The 21,118-nt window shown below is 39.9% G+C and overlaps 2 protein-coding genes across 2 annotated transcripts in view; both read left to right on the top strand.

The window, feature by feature from the left end:
* The first annotated feature begins 368 nt into the window (after window positions 1–368).
* Window positions 369–6,804, top strand: LOC121876721 (autotransporter adhesin BpaC-like). Its single transcript, XM_042382080.1, has 3 exons — window positions 369–431; window positions 4,208–4,363; window positions 6,045–6,804. The coding sequence occupies exons 1-3, from the start codon at window positions 392–394 to the stop codon at window positions 6,647–6,649; spliced, it is 801 nt and encodes a 266-aa protein (XP_042238014.1). The 5' UTR covers window positions 369–391; the 3' UTR covers window positions 6,650–6,804.
* A 3,245-nt stretch (window positions 6,805–10,049) lies between these two features.
* LOC121876713 overlaps window positions 10,050–21,118 on the top strand; it is a 122,015-nt gene continuing 110,946 nt past the window's right edge. Inside the window, exons 1-4 of the mRNA XM_042382071.1 lie at window positions 10,050–10,110; window positions 10,495–10,557; window positions 11,256–11,426; window positions 13,375–13,514. Coding sequence (XP_042238005.1) covers window positions 11,338–11,426; window positions 13,375–13,514 — 229 coding nt within the window. The 5' untranslated portion in view covers window positions 10,050–10,110; window positions 10,495–10,557; window positions 11,256–11,337. The remainder of the gene's footprint in view (window positions 10,111–10,494; window positions 10,558–11,255; window positions 11,427–13,374; window positions 13,515–21,118) is intronic.

The following is a 21,118-nucleotide window of genomic DNA, read 5'->3' as shown; positions in this document are numbered from 1 at the left end:
ATAGATAACTTGGGGCTTTGTTATGGAAGGGGGGGGGGGAAACACTATACCAGGCCTTCGCTCTCACAACAACTGGAGTGGTGAAGGCATGATAGTGAATGAAGGGGGAGAATGTGTTTACTCTTGGTTCCGGCCACAAAATGCCATACAGTAGGAAGACACATTTACGAGTGGCAATGTTTGTATCTTTTAGTTCCTCCTTCCTGTGTTTATTGATATCAGTTGCTGGTATTAGTGTGCGTTATTTTTTTTTTTTATTTATACATATTGTGTTTATTGCGGATTTTATTGATAATTTACTCCTTAATTTTTTTTTGTGTGTGCCTTTTATCCCATTTTTTTATCTTGGTTGATATATTTATTTTTATTCTTCGCAGAGTAGACAAGCGCGATGGAGAGAGCGGCAGTGACCAGTTATGACCATGGACGGGGTAAGTGCTCACTACTACCACACATTGGTCTTAACACTTAATGCCTTGATGTTTTAACTTGCTTTCAGTAGGTTTCAGTCAGGTAAGATCATTTTATACCCTTAACTATTATATTTTCTTGGAGGTGAATATAATTGTAATCTAATTCAATTTATTCATTGTTGGCCAACTTACTGCATTTAAGATTTTTTTTTTATATATCATTAGTACATTCGACTTGATTCCATTATTCATACGTATATTTTCTTCTTCCAATATTAGGTTTTTCTTGTCATCCCATAAGATCGTTAGTTAGTACCAGTCTGTCATACGAGTGTGATAGGAGCGTTGTCGCATGTCGTAAGGTGTTAGTAATAATGATCAGTGTAGCGGATAACTCAATACTGGCGTGACGTGATCGTATCCTCTTTATACTCCACGAAAGGCTCAGAAGACGCACACTAGAGTTATGCCAAGAATTCTGTCTCGCGAAAAAGGCAAGTAATCTTTTCTTTTTTTTTTCTTTTTTTTATTGTTTTCGCGTCTCCTTCCGACCGAATATAGAAAATCACTAAATCTTTACGCATGAACAAACATACTATTGGTATTTTCCCTTGGCTGAGAACAACAGGCATCGGCAGGAGTGTGTGTTTGCAACCAAAGGAAATCGATACTAGTATCAAGAGTCGGTGGGCTGTGAAGGTCGCGCGTCGAGCCCCGCCATTATGGTAAGTGGAGGGGATGACTTATCTCCCAGGATGGGGCGCCCACCTCCTGACGACGCTCCCTGGGGCCTCATAACTCTCTAGTATCGTCTACGAAACTCCAAGTCAAACGAATGGAAACAATGGACCAAAATGTTATAAAAAGTTGTACGGCGTAACTTGAGGAGTTTTGAAGATATGGAGTGTGAAAAATTTTCTAAGTTTGTAGAGACAAATGAATGATACTTAATATTGTAGAGAATAAAGTTTAACTCTAAAGTTTTAAAGTATCACGTGAAAGCTTTTTAAACTCGCAGGGTTCGGATGAATGGACCACATTATAAAAAGGTTCCACAATATAGCCTCAGAGTTTTAAAGGCTCTTTTGAAGACATTTTAAGTTTTAGAGGCGAATGAAAGACTTTTAAAGAAACAAACACTACAGGACAACTTCAGGGTCTTAAAATCTAGTATGGAAACTTATTGTGTTTTAGGGTCAAAGGGATGAGAGTGAATTTAAAGACATTATAGCTCAAGACATTCAAGAAACTTCGCCGACAACATTTAAAATTCCTAAAAGAGTCAAGGGAAAGGAATTAAATTTGTATATTAAAAGAAACTTGTACAACTTATATCCCGAGTTTGAGAGGTTCTTGTGAATTGAATTTTAAGTTTTAGTGTTAAGTGAATGGAATTGAATATTACAGATTATACAGCTTAATTTCAACTGTTTTACAAAGGAGTCTGGGAGTATTTGCAGAAGTATTGGGAGTTTCTGGAATGGTATTGAATATTAAACTTAACCGAACCTGAAAAAATAAAATAACCTAACCTAACCTAACTTAACCACACCAATTCAATCTATATAACTCAGAAACATAGAACCGCGCTTCGAAATACACGGCAGCAGCAGCATTTACCTTTCCCATTATAAGAACTATAATGTAAAGACTCTCTCTACTTCTCGACTCTCTGAAACATCGACTTTAGGTTTTGAAGATCTTTACGAAGTGCGGACATAGAATCTGATTACTTTAATGTGTCTTGTGAGAGCTTTCAAGTCTTTTAAAGGAATTGAATTGAATGTGGATTTATTTGAAGCCATTTCCTAGATGTGATACTTAGAGTTCTTTTGTTTTCCTCTTTCCTTTAGAATATTAAGTGTTTATTTTTCGTATAAACACCAATATTGATGAAAGGTTAATTTATGTTTATGTCGTGGATGTTTTTTGTTAATTGTGGCGTCATGAATGTGTTTTTATATACAGACAAACACATACAACAAATTGGTATATTTTAATCTCGTCTATGATAACAATATTAATATTTTAACAAGGAGGAAATAAAAATAGTTAACATATACTTAACATATCACTAAACATTTCACTAACAACTGAGTGGGTATTAATTTAACATTTTAGTAGTCACAATGTCACTATGTTAACTCACCCCTGGATGATAATATTAACACTACATCAAGTTAATATTATTTTTAACCAGAATTGAAGAGAGAGGAACTAGCTTGAAAAGTCGTAACTAATGTCAGGACTCACTGTCAAATAAACTGAAGTTAAATTTTAAACGTAAGTGATAATGTGTTTAGATAATTTAACAAAAAACTCGGGCGTTACAATGGCATCAAATTTAGCTTAAGACTCTACCATGATACGATTATAAGATTGTAATTACATTTAGGGATTGTAATTGCATTTAAATGATTGGTATTACATTGAGAATATAATAATTACCATTATTTTTGTTACCTGTGTTCTCCTGAGTATAGTTGAGAGAGAGAGAGAGAGAGAGAGAGAGAGAGAGAGAGAGAGAGAGAGAGAGGTATTGACTTTAGAGTTCCTGGGATTATGACCTGATTTTTTTCCCAATTACCTAATGCTAATAGTTGAATCAAAGCTTAGACTCGTGCCGCATGGTATACTGATAATAACTTGATATACTGTTAATGTAGTATATTGTTAACTTGGTATATCTAAATCATGGTATATACGAATTGTGGTATATCTGATGTATATGTTTGTTAGTATACTATGATTGTTGGTATATATGAAGGCTGGTATATTTTCATACAATCTCTCTCGTCGGTTTTTTTTTATATATAATTTAATTAGTCTATTGTTCGCTTGGTGTCTGTAATCACTTCACTCAACCAGTGATAATTTTGAATGTTGTTGTAATAGATTTAATTAAGCTTTTGTTATGTTTGGCTTTTGTAACAATGATGTTTTTATCATCATTTTGTATAGTGTAGCTTTTGTTTAATCTGTTTTATTCCTGGAATTTATATGGGGGAGTAATTTTAGTTTTTGTGTTTTTTTTTATGTGGTGTTTGTATTTGTTTGATATTATTGTTATTATTCTATGTGTTTATTTTATTCTCTATTGCGTATTAATTATTTGTTTATTTTTTGTTATCCCAAAATGTTTAATCTCCTTGATAACTCCCCATTAATCTGTTCTTTTCATAATTCTTCGTATTTATTCTTAATCAAATGGAGGGAAATATTATCACTATAGTCACCTGTAGGTAAAGGATGATACTTGTTCACACTGAGGCCGGAACCAGACTTATTCTGACGCAAATTGTCCAGAGACTGACGGACGATATGTGACGCTGCGGTTGGTGCTATGGTTTCACACCTTAGCTAATACCTGTTGCACGACTCACTGTCATTCTAGGGAGAGGGAAACTGTCTTCCCTCTAGGATAAATGTTGAAAGATTTGAATTTGATGTGATTTGAATATAGTGTAAGATATGTGTTGTTAATTTGAGTCACTGTTTCGGACAATTGGCGTCATATTATGTTCGTTCTGGCTTTGGTGTGAAATTGAATGTTAATTAGTTTCTGAAGTAAATTTGAAGCATTTCGAAACTGAACCCAAGCTCGAATGAAACACATACAGCACCACCTATGGTAAGGTGAACAGCTCGGAGGTTCGTTTCAGTGGTTCTGATTTTCATGAGAGTTAAGGTGATAAATAAGGTATATATCCGGGTTTTGTTCAGCGGTGTGGCTGGTCACACTTATCCTATCCTTACCTTATCTAATCTACTTTTTTTGGTCTTGTTTTCGTCAGTGTGGACATTGGTTACGGTGCTGGCCATGGTGGTGGGCGCCGGAGTAGAAGGCCAATTCTACCATCGCAACTGGTGTCACTGTGACCTTGACGCGTGCCTGGAGAAGGTTCTTGACGCTGTCCTCAACGATAAAGCTGTACCAAACTGCCTCCCAGGTGAGTCCTGAGAACTTTGAGAAGTTCCTAAACCTCCTCCTACTCTGCCTTTTAATTATGAAGTCACGCTATTTTGACTATGACGTCATAATCCAGGGGGTAGGCAGTGGATCATCTGTTCTCACTGGAAATTTTATGCTATGACAAAGTGTATCCCTGTTAATTATAGCATATTTATTAGTGTTTGTATAGTATGGGATTCAAAAGGTCATTTTATGGGTTCACTTGCCTTATCACCTCCTACAGGTCCCCAGCCGTCACCAACACCTCGTCCCTCCCTGACCAAATATCCCTCCTCCTTGAGACAGGGCTGGCACTTTTATTTTAACCTGCCACACTTTACAGATGAACCGTATTTGGAATTCACCCTCCACACACCCACCCTGTCGTCACTATACGCACCTTGCCGACATAACCCATGGCCCCTCAGGTACTTGTGTCCTTAATCGCATGAGTCAAAGAAGGCGAGCAAGAACACCGTGTGCTTCCCTGTTGGCCGCTGTAAATGTTTTTGGCGTGTTGCCTTGTACAGGATGCAAGGGGGGTGCCCAATACACTAGGCCCCTCTCGGAGCCTAATGTTTTCAGGGCAGTATGAGTACAAGTGGCGTTATTAGTGAGTGTGGTACCAAGGAATACTCAGTGAGATATATATGGAAGATGTTAACTAGAAATTCCTCTCGTGAACAAATTCGTGTGTTACCAGTGAATTTAAGCCTCAGAAAAGTAATAGTTATTTGCTTGTAATTAATCTTGATACTATATACAAATTACAACAACTGGATAAAGTCGATAGACCGAGTCAGGACAACACGTCAGTACTACACTACGCCAGGTATAGACAAATGCATAAGGACTTAAAGCGGTAAATGGCAACAACAGACACAAGAATTTTGAACACTGTGATGGTCCCACATAATGGCGCTCAACACACTACGTCAGGATCTCGGACCTGGCATTACTAGTAAGTGTAGCTTAATGGTAAAGGTTCACTGGCAAGAGCACCTTAGTCACATAATAAGTACATTAGTAACAACTCAGTTACATATAATTATCAAAGTATCATTTAGGTTAAAAAGGTCACTTAGCCTTAAGATAGCTGATACTGTACTAGGTTAAGGTTTGCGCTGGAGAAGTCTGGGCTCACACACACACACACACACACACACACACACACACTCAGAATGCAGGTTGTTGGAGGGAGAGGGATGCGAGAGAGAGTCTCACTTGCGGGAAAACTTACGGGACTGTGACGTCACATTTTTTTATATACTTGGCCCATAGGTGACGTGAGGTAAGGTTAACTGTGAAACTCCAAAATGTGGATGAACCTCACCACTGGTAGTCTTGCTTCAAGGTGGGTGACGGAGTGATGCTGGTGCTTCACTCTATTGAAATATTTAAAAAATAAACCAAAGATTAACTGATGGATGATGAGTTAAGTCGCTCTAGGAAAAATATCTTTTACTTGGGAACAAAAATTCACCAGACAGGTTAGAAAAGGCGGGCGTTTGGCTGCCCCTCAAAGAAATAAAAGGGCGTGAGACAAATAATCACTTAACAACACATATTAATAATTAATATTAATTGGTGACTTGTTAGACTTTTTTCATTTAAAAACACTGTACAGAACATAGATTTTTTCAGTGTCTAGTAAATTTCATTAATGTGTTATTTTGCAGAACCATCGAAATTCAAGGATGAAGAAGAGTCTGGTGGGGCCACGAATAATGCTGCTGAGAACGGCACTAACGCTGCAGATAGTAATAGTAACGACACGACCACGGCCAACAGCGGCACTAACGCTGCAGGTAGTGATGCCACCCCTGCAGGTAGTGATACCACTCCTGCAGGTAGTGATGCCACCCCTGCAGGTAGTGATACCACTCCTGCAGGTAGTGATGCCACCCCTGCAGGTAGTGATACCACTCCTGCAGGTAGTGATGCCACCCCTGCAGGTAGTGTTACCACCCCTGCATGTAGTGTTACCACCCCTGCAGGTAGTGTTACCACCCCTGCAGGCAGTGATACCACTCCTGCAGGTAGTGTTACCACCATTGCAGGTAGTGATACCACCCCTGCAGGCAGTGATGCCACTCCTGCAGGCAGTGATACCACCCCTGCAGGCAGTGATGCCACCACTGCAGGCAGTGATGCCATAACCACTGAGCCGACCACCACAACCACTGAGCCGATCATCACCACCACTGAGCCAACCACCACCACCGTCTTGGTTCTTCAAGGTAAGATAGTATTATCCCTCACGGATCAGAATCAGAATGGGTGAAGCTTTTAACAGGCAAACACCCACCTAATAAACAAACCACCAAAGCATTGAGTATTTTTCCAGATCATTGATCTTTATAACTCAATACACAAGATATTATTTTCAAAATTTCATCCGATTAGGACTCAATTCATTTCATCCCACTTCGACTTTGTACCATTCGTCATCTTGCTTGTAAACAAACCTCTGTAAATCACTTAGTCTACAGTATAGTTGGCGGGTTTCATAAGTCGTAGATCAGTGGTTCTGAACCTTTTAAGGTCGGCGTACAGTTGAAAGATCCGAGCGCTACACTCTCCTACAAATGTGAACCCCGTCAGTGAGACCAGTGAATCGGAAACCACCTGGTAGAGTCCATCTGGTAACTACACCACCACTACCCCTAGCCGTCCACCTCCCATCCCTCTCCCCTTACAGTGTTACCAAAATAGCGGAACTCTACCAGCTGCTTCAAGCTCATTGGTATACCATATGAAGTGTTCGAATTCGCCTGGTGGGTTTAGCACTCGGAAATTTCCTCAGCTGTCCATCTTAGTTTCAGTGTGAGATGTCACGTTTCCCCTCTCAGTGGTTCTGTCATTTTTTTCTTTAATGAACTATGTATATGAACAATACAGTGATACATATGGCACATTCTATTTACACTCAATATACCTTTGGCTCCTCGAAATATATCTTGGGTACAGTCGCCGACAAAAGTCCAGTCGCCTCTCCTCCTGAACCACGAACCCCGAGATTCAGACTCGTGAATCCGAATCATTTATGAAAAAAATATTGAATCAATATCTACTGCTTCGGGTTCACTAGTCTGAATCTCGGGGTTCATGGAGCAGCAGAAGAAGCGACGGGACTTTTGTTTGCGGCTGTACCTCCAGGGGATCCATGTATCCCCTCCCCCCCCCCCTCCCTCCCAGTTCAGACTCCCTGCTGAGGATGATGATAATGCTATCTTACGAGTATTACTATTGATTTTGTGGACGTACTTAGCACAATGGGTGTGTGTGTGTGTGTGTGTGAGAATCCTGGACCTGGCGTGAAGTATAGAGTCACTCAGGTGAAGTCAGTCAATCACGAAGAGTCAGTCCTGTCACGTCAATATTTGATAGAGGGATTTAGCACGCCAGGTCTGTGGAAAAACACAGAAGTTGCATCATGTATGTAAAATGAATTGACCAGTTTATGTATGTTCTGTCCAATGTATTCTATGTTGTAAATTATCCAAGGTGTAGTCCATGTGTATTGTCCAGTCCAATTCATGTATAATGTCCAAAGTAATCTGGTGTGTGATTTTCTTTTCATTTGTCTTTTGTCCAATTCACTTCTTGTGTATTGTCCAGTTTAGTCAAAGTGATGCATAGATTTTGTCCAGTGTAATTATATGTATATATATATATATGTCATGTCCCAAGCATTTTGTGTATTGTCCACTTTTGTGAATATTATGTCTGTATTATGTCCAGTGAAGCCCTTATGTGATTTGTCCATTTTAGTCAATATATGTGTATTTTCTACATTGCAGTTCACATCCATTGCATTAGTCATCCTATTTGTCCACATTTTGTCCCAAGATATATATTGTACTTGTGTATAAAATAACTTCATACATATTTATACAATGTCCAGTGAAGCCTTTCCTCTGTGAGTTGTCTATTAGATTCCATGTGTGTGTGTGTGTGTGTGTGTGTGTGTGTGTGTGTGTGTGTGTGTGTTGGGGCCTATTAAGACTGGAGCCCACTTAACCAGGTAGGCATTTGTGTTGTCTGCTAAGAATCTGTGTTGATAACTGTCACTCACACCCGCTACACGTACACTGAACAACACTGTATTGCTTAAATGAAAGAGGTATCTATTTTACCGTGTGTCCTTGCCTGTTTGGAAGTGTGTATAAAGGTGACATGACTCTCCCTTACACAGGCAGTACAGCTAAGTGTGTGTAGCATGACAGATCACACCTTGCTCTTTCCTTTTCTGTGTGTGTTTGTTTGTTTGTCTGTGTGTGTGTGTGTGTTTGTTTTGGTTGTTGGTAAGTAGAGTGTAATTATATATTTAGTTTTAGCGGTTGTGTAGTTTTAATGTGTTTTGGCATGTACGTTTTTTTATGTGTGTGTGTGTGTGTATGTGTGTAGTTTGTTTTGTATGTCGCTTGAATTTTATTGTGCCTTGTAAGTGCGTTCTGATATGTTATAAGTATGCATGTCTTGTTTTATGTGTGTGTGTGTGTGTGTGTGTGTGTGTGTCATCTTTGATCTCTGATGCTGCCAGGTATAATAAACATGTGACGTCACTGAGGTATCAAGAATGACAACCATTACATTATTGAAATGTCAAGAGCAGCCATGACGTCACTGAAATAACAAAAACGGCAGCCATGACGTCACTGAAATAACAAAAACGGCAGACATGACGTCACTGAAGTATAAAATATATCCCAGGCGCACAGAGGTCACTTGGAGACGCCAGGAATGTCAACTTGCGTGACGTCACAGACACCTGAAACGCATTTAATGACGGCAGCGTAACTCAAGAACGATGACTCAACTTAATCCGGATTACAAAAAATAAATGTTATCCAGTCAGAGAAGAAAAATTTTATGTTTTAACTTTTATAATTATGTTAAATAGAGTGCATAAACAGGATATTCATTAAATTATAGATGTGTCAAATGAATATTATGAATATTATGTGTACGAATGGGATATTTAATATACAGAGAGCTTTTAATTATCAAAATTTACCATAAAACTCTGACACAAATTATATTTAACAAAGGAAAATATTTTAACTCTGAAAATATTATATATAAATTTAATTCAATATTTTACGATTACTATAAAATATACATTTTTCTTCTAGACTTTAGATTTAATATGACTTTATATTACATGTATTTTGATTATATATAGAACAATGATACTCTTTAGTTAATTTAAGTAAAGTGTTATATAGAGTTTTAATTATAAGTACAGTGTAGTATATTTTTCAAATTTTGTAGAATATTCGAAAAATACAACAAAAATATTACAAATTACTATATAACTATTCTCAATACTTCCAATATATGGGAATAATATATATATATATACTGTATACAATATTTCATCGAATATATAATTTGTTTAAGTTAGTATAGAAAAGACAATTTATAATTAATGACGTGGTTATATATGTTAATAAGGGTATTTACATGTTAATTACCTTCTGTTGTTATTGTAGGGAGTTACCTTAAGTCTATTTGTCTGAATATTGAAAGAAACTAATTGGTGTTTTTTCCTCCCATCTCTTTCTCTCTTTTTTGATCTTTCTTTATCTTTCCTGTTTCTCTGCTGTATTCTCCTCCTCTTCTTTCTCTCCTTTCTCCTCTCCTTCTCTTATTTCGTCTCCTCCCACTCTTCATTCTCTTTCTCCTCTTCCTCTTCTTCCTCCTCTGAACAATCGACCCTAAAAAACCAGCACGTCGCAGGTGAGTGAGAGAGAGAGAGAGAGAGAGAGTGAGTGGGAAAGGTGGGAGGGCTGGAGTGGGAATGGGGGAAGTGGACATTGGAAGAGGGGGAGGTCGGTGTAGGAAAAGGAGAGGGGGGGAGGTTGATTGGATAGAATGGAGAAATGGAAATTGACGGCTAAAAGGGGAGGTGCAGACAACAAGGAAGAAGGGAGAATAATGGGAACAAAGAGAGGATGATAGTGAGAAGAGGAAGGATGAGGGAAAGATAGGAAGGAAAAAAAGAGAGGAAAGGATAGGGAGATGGGAGGATGGTGGGAAGGAAAAGGAAGGATGGGGGTGGGAAATAGAAGAAGTAAAGGGAGAGAGCATAATTAATGATAATATTTCATCTCCCTTCTACAGGAAACGTGAGGTAACTGAACCACCTCTCCACGACATTCCTCCTCGTCCTGCCATCCTAGACAGGTGAGTCTTCTCTCTCTCTCTCTCTCTCTCTCTCTCTCTCAACAATTGTCAGGCTTTCACCATGTTTATTCATCATTCCCTTCCTCCCTCCTTCCTTCCTTACACCTTCCTTACACCCATCCTTACGCCTTTCGTTCTTTCCTTATGCTCTCTAACTTAATTCACTCCTTCCCTTTCCCTCCCTCCTTCCTTCTTTCAAATATAATATGTCTTCTTCCGTTCTTCATTATCCATCCTTCTATCTCTCTTTCTCTTCCTTCTCCTGTTTTCATTTCTTATTGTTGTTATGATGTTATTACTGTGCGTAGTAAAGGTGGGTAATCCACAAGTCAATAATTATAAAGAAAACGAGAGGAAGACCTGTGTAATAAACCCTTTATTTTGTGTTTCTTTCAACTGATTCATATTTTCAGAACTTTTATATATGAAGTACTTTTTGTTATCTGTACTTCTATATCGAGAGTATATTTGTTATCTTTAGTTTTATATATGGAGTGCTTTTGTTATCTTTACTTTTATATATGGATTACTTGTGTTATCTTTACTTTTATATATGGAGTACTTTTATGTTTATTTTTTATATATGGAGTACTTTTGTTATCTTTACTTTTATATGTACGAGTGAATCAGTTCCACTTTATGTACGTCTCCCCATGAATCCTCTCCGTTTTCTATAAGATTCATTCCATTTTCTCCAGGAGGAGCCGTTCTGTAGCTGTCGAAGTTGACGAAAGTAAGTTCCTCCGCCAAGGTTTTGCTGGTGAGAAAGACGACAACTTAATGCAGCCTGACTACGTTGAGGAAGTAGCAGAAGATCCCGACGAAGCTCCTGAAGGTGATGAAGATAGTGGTGTTCCCTCAAGACGCAGGTGAGAAGAATTTTTTAATCAATGGTCCTTTTTTTTAAGCCATAGTAGAGTACTTTTTATTTGGATTTTTATTTTATTTTTGTTACATTATTTCGCTCTATTATGAACTTGGTTTACAAACTAACGGCTAATTTATTCATGAATTATGCATAATCACTTTATATGCTGGCTCAATTTACACCCATTTCTGTAAATTGTTTTCAGAATTTACAATCACACGCTAATATATACTGAATTTACAGTCAGTTCTGTAAGTCAATTTCAGGATTTAGGGGGTCTAGAAAGCATGGTATATAATACTCTATCACGCACTCAATTTACAGTCAATTTACAGTAAAACAGTAAATCAGTTTCAGAATTTACAGTCAAAGAAGCGAGACGATAAAATATCTTTGGTTCACTGACAGCGTGGTATAGTTGGTTAGGTTAGGTTAGGTGACGAAGCGATGTCTCAAAACACGACCCCTCTCTTTGTAAACATTACCTGAGGCCTGCAGTACACAGACGATCATTCATTTCTTTGCCTCAGTATTGTAAATATCACCTCAGACATACAGTACAGACACAGACATTTCTTTACTTCCCTGTTTAGGAAAATATACTGTTTAATACCCACCTCAGTGTTATTAAAATGTTTACGTTATTTAAAATGTTTGCGTAATTTGATTGGACGTCTGGTAGAAGAGATTGATGTTTAGTTACTGAATACTGTATCAACTAAACATTCAAGATTGAGTAACTATATTTCCACCCAGAGTTGACTATATACTCTATTATTAATATAAATTTGTGTTATATTTACCTTAATTGGAATGTTTATCGTGTATCTTTAAAGTCAATTGTCTGCTATAGAAATTGGACTCGTTTCGGATAGGGTGTTAACATTTGTAGTTATTTATCTAGAATGGTATGTATGTTAATTCGGTGTTCTGTAAGTAGTTTAATGTGTAACTGAGGCTTAAGAGCATTTTACGACAGTCTTCGATATTATGGAACCACAAAGAACCATTTCCTTTCTCTGTAATGATAGTTTTTTTTTCGTCTTATTATGCCTTTTTTTCTCATTTTTCTTATTTTTCTCTCTTGTAGACGTAAATATAACAAAAATACAACTTTGTAAAATCTCAGGAAAAAAATGAGTTGGAAAAGGTCTCTCAAGAACGCTAGCACTGAGGAGTTTCCCCTTTGTTAATGTTTTTTACTGTGTGTCTTAAGTTAAATGCTCCAGTGAGTCTTCTAAAGGGATGATTCAGTTGTTGGTATAATATTTTGTTACACACTTTTGTTATCTTTACTTTTATATCGAGAGTACTTTTGTTATCTTTACTTTTATATTATGGAGTACTTTTGTTATCTTTACTTTTATATATGGTTGTTGCTACTTGTGTGTGGAGGGTCACTTTTGAGTTATTTTATTCTCATGATCAAACTTCAGGGACCTTATCATCGTTCGTACATTTTGTGTCTTTTTTTTTAGCTGTGTGTAGTGTTGAAATTAACCATTATCTGGGTCACCTGAAGATTACCCCCCATACCATATTTTACCTGGTTTTAATTAACTAATTTAACGCTATCTGTGGGGGGGGGAGGTAGGTTAGGTAAGGTAATATTAGGTTAATTAAGGTTAGTGTATGTTAAGGTTAGGTTACGTAAAGTTATATTCGATTAATTAACGTTAGTGTATGTTAACGTTAGGTTAGGTCAGGTTATATTCGGCTAATTGAGGTTAGTGTATGTTAGGTTAGGTTTGGTTAGGTAAGGTTAGGTTAGGTTAGGTTAGGTTAGGTTAGGTTAGGTAAAATTAATTATGGTTAGAGTAGGTTAGGTTAGGTTTAAAAGGTACACAGACAGTACAGATACATGCAAATTATATAAATAACCCAAGAAAACCATCGTATGTATATTTCCTGTCCTGACGTGGTGATTTTTTTTTTCTTCTCATCTCCAGGAAGCGGGAGACTGAATACCACGAACACAAGTACCTAGAGGTGGTAATGGAGCCTTTTAGAACCGTCAGTAAGGTGGTCACGGACAAGGGCGTGATGTATGACATTAGCTACAACGCTTCATTGTGTCCCTGTGAAGAAGGTCAGTCATTATACCTGATTCCTTGGTTTAACATTATACGCTTTATGCATCACGTCATCTTAACTAACATTATATAATTTGGATGTTGAGTCTAGTTTGGGACCATGTGAAGATAACTACACCTGATGATTAAACACCCTTACGTTAGCCTAACCTTACCTAACCACCTTATCCTAACCTAACCTAACCACCCTATCCTATTCTAACCTAACCTAACCAACCTATCCTATCCTAACCTAACCTAACCACCGTATCCTATCCTAACCTAACCTAACCTAACCACCCTATCCTATCCTAACCTAACCACCCTATCCTATCCTAACCTAACCTAACCACCCTATCCTATCCTAACCTAACGTAATTTTCATGTGATCGCAAATATGCCTTTTTGATCGCTGATTGGTTAGTTTTTATTTATGTTTACATGGCTTTATTGAAGGGAAAGCAATCTGATTGGTTAATTTCCATGACGTCTTAATCATGGAACGCTGTTATTGGTTTTATCACATGTTGTTATTACCAGGGAATACTCTGATTGGTTGAATTTCATTACGTCATATTCATAGAACACTCTTATTGGTTTATCGATGTTTATGTCGCCTATATATATTTTTTTTCTGAATCTTTTTAGAAAATGAAGAATGCAAATGTTTATCGTCATGGCTTACTGTGTGTGAGAGAGAGAGAGAGAGAGAGAGAGAGAGAGAGAGAGAGAGAGAGAGAGAGAGAGAGAGAGTATCATGGGGTTCAGACAAGAGGATCACTTTCCAGGGCACGACCTCTGACACACACACACACAGCCTCATTATCCACAGATTCCTCTTACCTCAACATTTTATCTGTGTGAGTCAGGTTGAGGGCCGTTGTCAATAGCAATTTTGGTGATTTTTTCCAGATAATTGCTTCATTATTTATTCTTGGGGATTGTTTTAATATGCTTCACTAAAACCAGTAATTTTTTTTTAAAGTGCCAAGGATGTCCTCGTAAAGTTCAGTGACGTTCTTCATTTTCGTATATACAGATGCGAGTTATGTTTACATTTTGAGTTCACGCATGCGCAGTAGACCGTAAGGCAAACCTCGGAGTGCAGCGAACGTGAGCAGATTTAAGATACTGGTAGAGCTTTGTGTAAATCTTTATTCTCGTACTTGGGTTAAGAGAACACAACACATCATCCAGTAACGGTGTAGTGTCGGTGTAGTGTTTCGGTGTAGTGTCTTCGTGTCGTCGCGTGAGTAGTTATTATATAAGCACTCAGGTCTAGTCAAGAGGGGGTGGGGAAGGCGAGGATTTAACCTACAAATCTCTATAAATCCAATCCAGTGGCTGTAATGCGAAGACCGAGAGAAATGTTTATTTCTTTTAGCAGTATGAGTGGTCCCATTTGGCAAGGTAAGCTAATTAAGCAGGTAGAGAGCCTAATTACCCGCTGACGAGAGCTGCTAAGGAGGAAAATTCTTCAGATAAATGCAAGTGTTGTTTTTGTTTACCTTTCCAGAGCCAACACTGAACCCAGATTGTTAGAGGTTTGTGTGTTATGTTCCTCCCCTCCGCCCCTCCCTCTCTACTTGCCGCTGTCCCCTCCCCTCTAGCTCCCCTTACCCCCCTCCTTACACCCTACCCTTACCCCCTACCTTTACCCCCTACCCTTTCCCCTACCTTTACCCCCTACCCCTACCTCCCCTTCACCTCCCCATACTCCCCTTCCCCCTCCTCCCCTTCCTCCTCCCCCTTCCCTCCTCCCCCTTTGAGACTACGACTCCAGCTGACGAGAAATTTTTATTACGTATGAATCTTTAAGAATCCGAGTCCAGCTGATCGAGATTTGTAAGAGTTCGACGCCCTTTTTCACCTCCTTCAACTGCTCCTCCTCCTCTAGAAATCTATACAACAAACTGGAGGCTCTTGACTGTCTTTTGTGTGAGGCTCAGCCGAGGGTCACCCACGTATCTGCCTTTGTAAGTTTTAACAAGAAACCCGAGAAAATCAATGATGGATGCGGTTTTATGGTCAGCTGTAGTAGTAGTGGTGTAGGTGAACTGTCTCTGTGTCTCCTGTGTACTGTGTCTCCTGTGTACTGTGTCTCCTGTGTACTGTGTCTCCTGTGTGTCCTGTGTCTTGTGCCCGCCTGTGTCCTGCATCATGTGTTGTGTCTTGTCTGTCTTTGTCTTACGATTTACAAAAACTCATTTCTCGCCCTGCCTGTCGGTCCTAATGTCCGCCTTCCTGACTTGACTGATAGATGTAATTTTTCGCTCTCCAGGGATGATTAATTATTTTTACGCTTCGATAATAATAATAATAATAATAATAATAATAATGTCCCTAATGATTGGGTTTTCCTCCATCTTAAGATAAGTTTCATCTCTTCTTAACTCTCCCTTCCTTCATCACATATATCCCCTCTTCCTGTAATTAACGTGATCCCCCTCTCCTTCCCACTTTCCTTCCTCTCCTTCCGACTTCCCCTCACCACTTTGGATCATCCTAAAGGGGAAATCTGCTCCTCATATCCTGGTTAAGTGGGGGATATAATTTAAGTTTTCAGGCCTGAGCTTATTGGGTAGTAAGTGGTGGTCACTCATTGGCTAGCTAGATGATAGGATACGTTCATTGGTTGGTTTTTGGTAAGTGCATATTGGTTAACTGATGGTGTCCGCTTATTGGCTAGCTAGATGATGGGGTACATTCATTGGTTGGTTATTAGGGTACGTTCATTGGTTGGTTTTTGGCATCGGTGATTGGCTAGTTAATGACGAATCTTGATTGGCTGGTTCATAGAGGTCGCTCATTGGTATTGGCGTGCGCTAATTGGGTAGTAAGTGGCGTGTGTTGAATGGCTGGTTGGTAGAGGTCGCTCATTGGTTGGGGCTGAGGGTGTAAGTAATTACATTGACGACGTTGCCGAGTTTATTGAGGGTAGTGAAGCGTGAGTTGATTATCCTGAGTGATGGATAATGAGAAGGTGGCGGAGAGTGAGGAAAAGGAAGGAAGGATAGAAAGAGAGGAGAAGGACAGAGAGAGGAAGGAAGGAATAAGGAAGAGGGCGAAAAAAGGGAGAAGAGGGGAAAAATACAGGAAGGAGAAAGATAGCGATGAGAAGAGAAAAATGCAGGAAGGGAAGAAAGAGAGATAGAGAGAATAATGATACGAGGAGAGAAGAGAGCCAAACAGCAGTAAACGAGGGGAAAGTGGGAACCAGATTAAAGCAGGAGGGAAGGGTAGGGAAGGGTAGGATAGGGCAGGGCAGGGTAGGGTAGGGCAGGGAAGGGTAGAGCAGGGTAGGGCAGGGAAAGGTAGGGTAGGGTAGGGCGGAGACACAACACCCTCATCTGTCATCCTGTAGGGGCGTGGACTTGTGCCTTACAGCTCCTCCCACCTCCAGACAGCTGTACAAGTATGGTGTGGGGGAGGGGGGGAGTGGTTTTGTTATGGGTGGTAGTGTGAGGGGAGAGCGGCTTTGTTGTGGGAAGGAGTGGGTGGGTGGAAGTGTGGGGAGGCTGGGACGAATTTTGGTGTTGTGGAAGGGAAGTCAGTGGATGGATTTGTTGATTTAATCTCTCTCTCTCTCTCTCTCTCTCTCCTTTTTTATTTTCTTCCCTCCCTCCGTTTGTTCCCTCAAACTTTACTTCGTTTACAGAGTGTTCAGGAAGAAGCACCAGAGTGTGTCAGTTCCCTCACTTAATCACATTTCTCAGCACGACCCCTTACTCTATGCCTCAATAAACTCTGGATCCTACCATTATAAAAGTGCCAGTAAGCGTAATCAACAACCTAACATATCCTACCACCTTAAAATGACACAACGTTTTATGCATAGCCAGACGAGCTTTTACCCGTCTCCCAGCCTTCACTAGCACGCTTTTACGGTACGGGTGTCATTCTCAAGCTGTCAGCATTTATGTCAGGGTAACTTGCTAGCGCACCAGATATAGATCAGAGAGAAACCAAGATACAAAACCGTGGGAAGAAACCATTTCGAACCTCCATAGTCGCTGTTCTTGCTAAAATGTATTCCAGTTGCAGTCCCTTTTCTCACCTTTCAATTCCAGTCTCCCTCTTCAGTTTATAGTTTCAGTTCCTTTATCATATTTCCAGTTCTTGTCGTCTCTAACCTTTAACCGTTCCAGTTTCTTTATTATATTTTCCAGTTCTTGACCTCTTTTGTAACCCTTAACCTCTTATAGTTCCAGTTTTCATTTCCAGTTCCTTCAAATAAATCTTCCAGTTCTTTGTCGTCTTTCCTAACCTTTCCAATTCTTTTATCAGATTTTTTTCTTCCTGGGCCATTTTCCTCACCTTTTAACCTTTTATTTCCAATCTTTCTTCTCGTGTTCCTGTTTCCAGCATCCTCTCTACCTCCACCTTTTCCCTTTCTGTTTTTTACATTTCGAATCTCTTCCCAATACTCTGGTTTATTTTTTATTTTCCAGTAACAAGTTTTGAACTCTTTCAATATCCGCTTCCAGCCTCTTTTTTCATTCCAGTTCAAGCCTTTAGTTTTTAGCTGCTAAGTGTAATCCCTTTTTTCAGTCTCCATTTCAAGGCCACTTTTCCAGTTTCCAGTTAAAGCTCATCGTTTTTTTGCGTTCATTTCATGTGTTTTTTTTTTTAATCTCCCATTCGTTGTTATTCTTCCTACCATCTATCGGTTATTCCCCATTCGTTCCAGACCTTATTTTATCCTCCAGTTTCCAGTTAGTCTCCCTTCCATTTTCCAGCTACTCTACCTTCCAGTTTACAGTTATCAGTTAGTCCCCCCAATTTGTTCCAGGCCCCACTCCATCTTCCAGTTTCCAGTCCTCCCTCGCCAGTTTGTCTCGCCCCTGATGATGTATGCGGAGTTGGGATAATTGATTGCCTCTTGTTTTGTCGAGCTCAGGGGCGTGCTGGTCCTCTCCTCCTTTCACCCTCTCCACCCGTCCGTCCGTCTTCTTGTCAACACTTCCTTGCACCTACCCCATCACCTCCTCCTCCTCCTCCTGCCTGTCCCTTCCCCACCATTCTCTCCTTCTCCTCTTCCCCCATCCTCTCTATCCCACAATTTACGACTCCTCACTTCCCCCTCCTCCAGGTACTTCATCCCAGTGTCATTCTCACCTGCGCCCTTCTGTCCTTCCCCACTTCCTCACACCTTCCCCCTCCTACACCATCCCTCCCCAACCTTTAGACCCTCGCAGCTCTCCAACCCCACATCTTCCCCACCATAAATGTACTCTCTTGTACCAGACTCCACACATCTCCATCACCACCACACCCTCCTTCCCAACACCACACCCCCCTTTACGGCTACTACACCCTCTCCCCTTCCCACCCACACAACCCCCCTTCCCCACACCCACCTCCTTCCACCACACACCCCCCCCCCACCACACCACACCCATCTCTCCCTTCCCACCAGCACACCTCCCCTCCCACCACCACACCCTCCCTCCCACCACCACACCCCTCCTCCCACCACCACCACACCCTCCCCTTACCACCACCACACCTCCCCCTTACCACCACTAACCCCCCCCCCCCTTACCACCACCACACCTCTCGCCATATTGCCTCGTCTCATATGCAAGGAGGTCCCAGGGTTGACGGAAACTGATTTTCTTGCTTTCACGGTTTCTTCGGGTCTTGAAGCTCTCCGACACGCTGAGACTTCCAGATTAATTATGTCCTGACACTAGTGAATATTGTAGCACCTGGCCACACACACACACACTCTCTTCTCTCTAAACTCTCCAACTTGTCATACATATTCACCTAATCCATTTTATTTTTACTTTAACTTATTCTTACATTTAATACATTTTCAACTGTTGTTTTAGTTATGGCATAAATTAAATTTTCAATAATTACATTTGTTACAGACGTAATAAATAGAGCCTTTTGTAGCTCCGACACATACATATTTAATAGCTCCACTTGTTACATATATAATTAAAAGACTCTCTTGTCTCATTAGCATAACACTTGTCTTGTACATTGTAAATAGACCCACTTACTACATACATTTATAATAACCTTATATGACATGTACAGTGCCTCCCTTGCTCATGTGGCACCGTGGCACTACTCATGTGGCACCGTGGCACTACTCATGTGGCACCGTGGCACTGCTCATGTGGCACCGTGGCACTGCTCATGTGGCACCGTGGCACTACTCACGTGGCACCGTGGCGCTGCGTGGCATGTGGCACCGTGGCACTACACGTGGCACCGTGGCGCTGCTCATGTGGCACCGTGGTACTGCTCGTGTGGCACTGGCACTACCGTGGCATGCTCGTATGGCACCGTGGCACTGCTCATGTGGCACCGTGGCACTACTCACGTGGCACCGTGGCGCTGCTCATGTGGCACCGTGGCACTCACGTGGCACCGTGGCGCTGCTCATGTGGCACCGTGGCGCTGCTCATGTGGCACCGTGGCACTACTCACGTGGCACCGTGGCGCTGCTCATGGCACCGTGGCACTGCCATGTGGCACCGTGGGTACTGGCACCTGGCACTACTCACGTGGCACCGTGGCGCTGCTCATGTGGCACCGTGGCACTACTCATGTGGCACCGTGGCACTACTCATGTGGTACTGCTCGTGTGGCTAGTATAGGGAACTGGTTGGTAACGCTGTTTCCTTGTGCTTGTTGTGGCCAGTATTTGTATACATGTATAAATATTCGAAAAAACAATCAACAGAAATAAAAGATATTTTGGTTTCTGTAATATGATATATGATGTGGAAAGGAAGGGAAAGGAAAGGAATGGAAAGGAAAGGAAAGGAAAGGAAAGGAAAGGGCAGGCGGCGGAAGCAGGCAAATGACCTCTTTTCCAGTGATTATTGCTATTATTTGTTGTAAAAGTGTTATTATGATTTACTTTAATATCAGTCTTGTAATTCGTATTGTTTATATAAATTCTTGTCGATTTTTTTATATTTACCCATTTTATTTAAGCATTACAAGTTTTATAGTTTATTCTTGAATATATGAAACTATTTAGATGTAGAGGGATAAAAGAAATAATGGTTGGATACAATATTTATTACAAAAAAAAATTCCTCACTAACATAATGAATAAATTTAATTACATAAGGCCAAAATATATCTGTGGATGGTGAGTGGCTCCAACTGTACTGTAAATAATTTTCTTATGTTTACCCCCGTACATATTTTGAGTTGACGTCATCACAAAATTGAATTGTACTTGAAATGTAAAAAAAAAAAAAAATTATATTGAGACTAAAAAAAATTACATAAATCAGTGGTAAAAATAATTGTGAAAAAATATCAAAAGTATTGAAAAAAATATAAAATAAAGTAAGTGAATAAGATTTGATTTTTCTCTTATTTTTTCCGTGTATATTTTGTCCGATATTTCTCCTTTATCAGTCTAGTTGCTATTCCATCATTTATCCAAAGGTATTGCTTTCGGATGTTCCCTCTATTCGCTGTAGTTATTAGTCCTTTGCTTTCCCTTTTTGTTATTCCAATTTCCTTCCTTGGAATTGAGAAAGATAATTAATTTCTGTCCTTGTAATTATGAAAAGTAATTGATAATTCATTGTCTTTTTTTAATGTGAATATTAGTAAATAATTTTCACTAATTAACTATCAT

Source organism: Homarus americanus, unplaced genomic scaffold, assembly GCF_018991925.1.
Source record: "Homarus americanus isolate GMGI-L3 unplaced genomic scaffold, GMGI_Hamer_2.0 scaffold53604, whole genome shotgun sequence".
Taxonomy (NCBI): domain Eukaryota; kingdom Metazoa; phylum Arthropoda; class Malacostraca; order Decapoda; family Nephropidae; genus Homarus; species Homarus americanus.
The sequence above is the reverse complement of the archived record's forward strand: the minus strand, read 5'-3'. Positions and strand labels throughout refer to the sequence as shown.

Bases quoted from the DNA above. Each gene is read 5' to 3' on its own strand.
- LOC121876721 (XM_042382080.1), top strand. From the start codon at position 392: ATGGAGAGAGCGGCAGTGACCAGTTATGACCATGGACGGG. The intron at 432-4,207 runs GTAAGTGCTCAC...TGTTTTCGTCAG, and splicing joins CAGTTATGACCATGGACGGG to TGTGGACATTGGTTACGGTG. The intron at 4,364-6,044 runs GTGAGTCCTGAG...GTTATTTTGCAG, and splicing joins TGTACCAAACTGCCTCCCAG to AACCATCGAAATTCAAGGAT.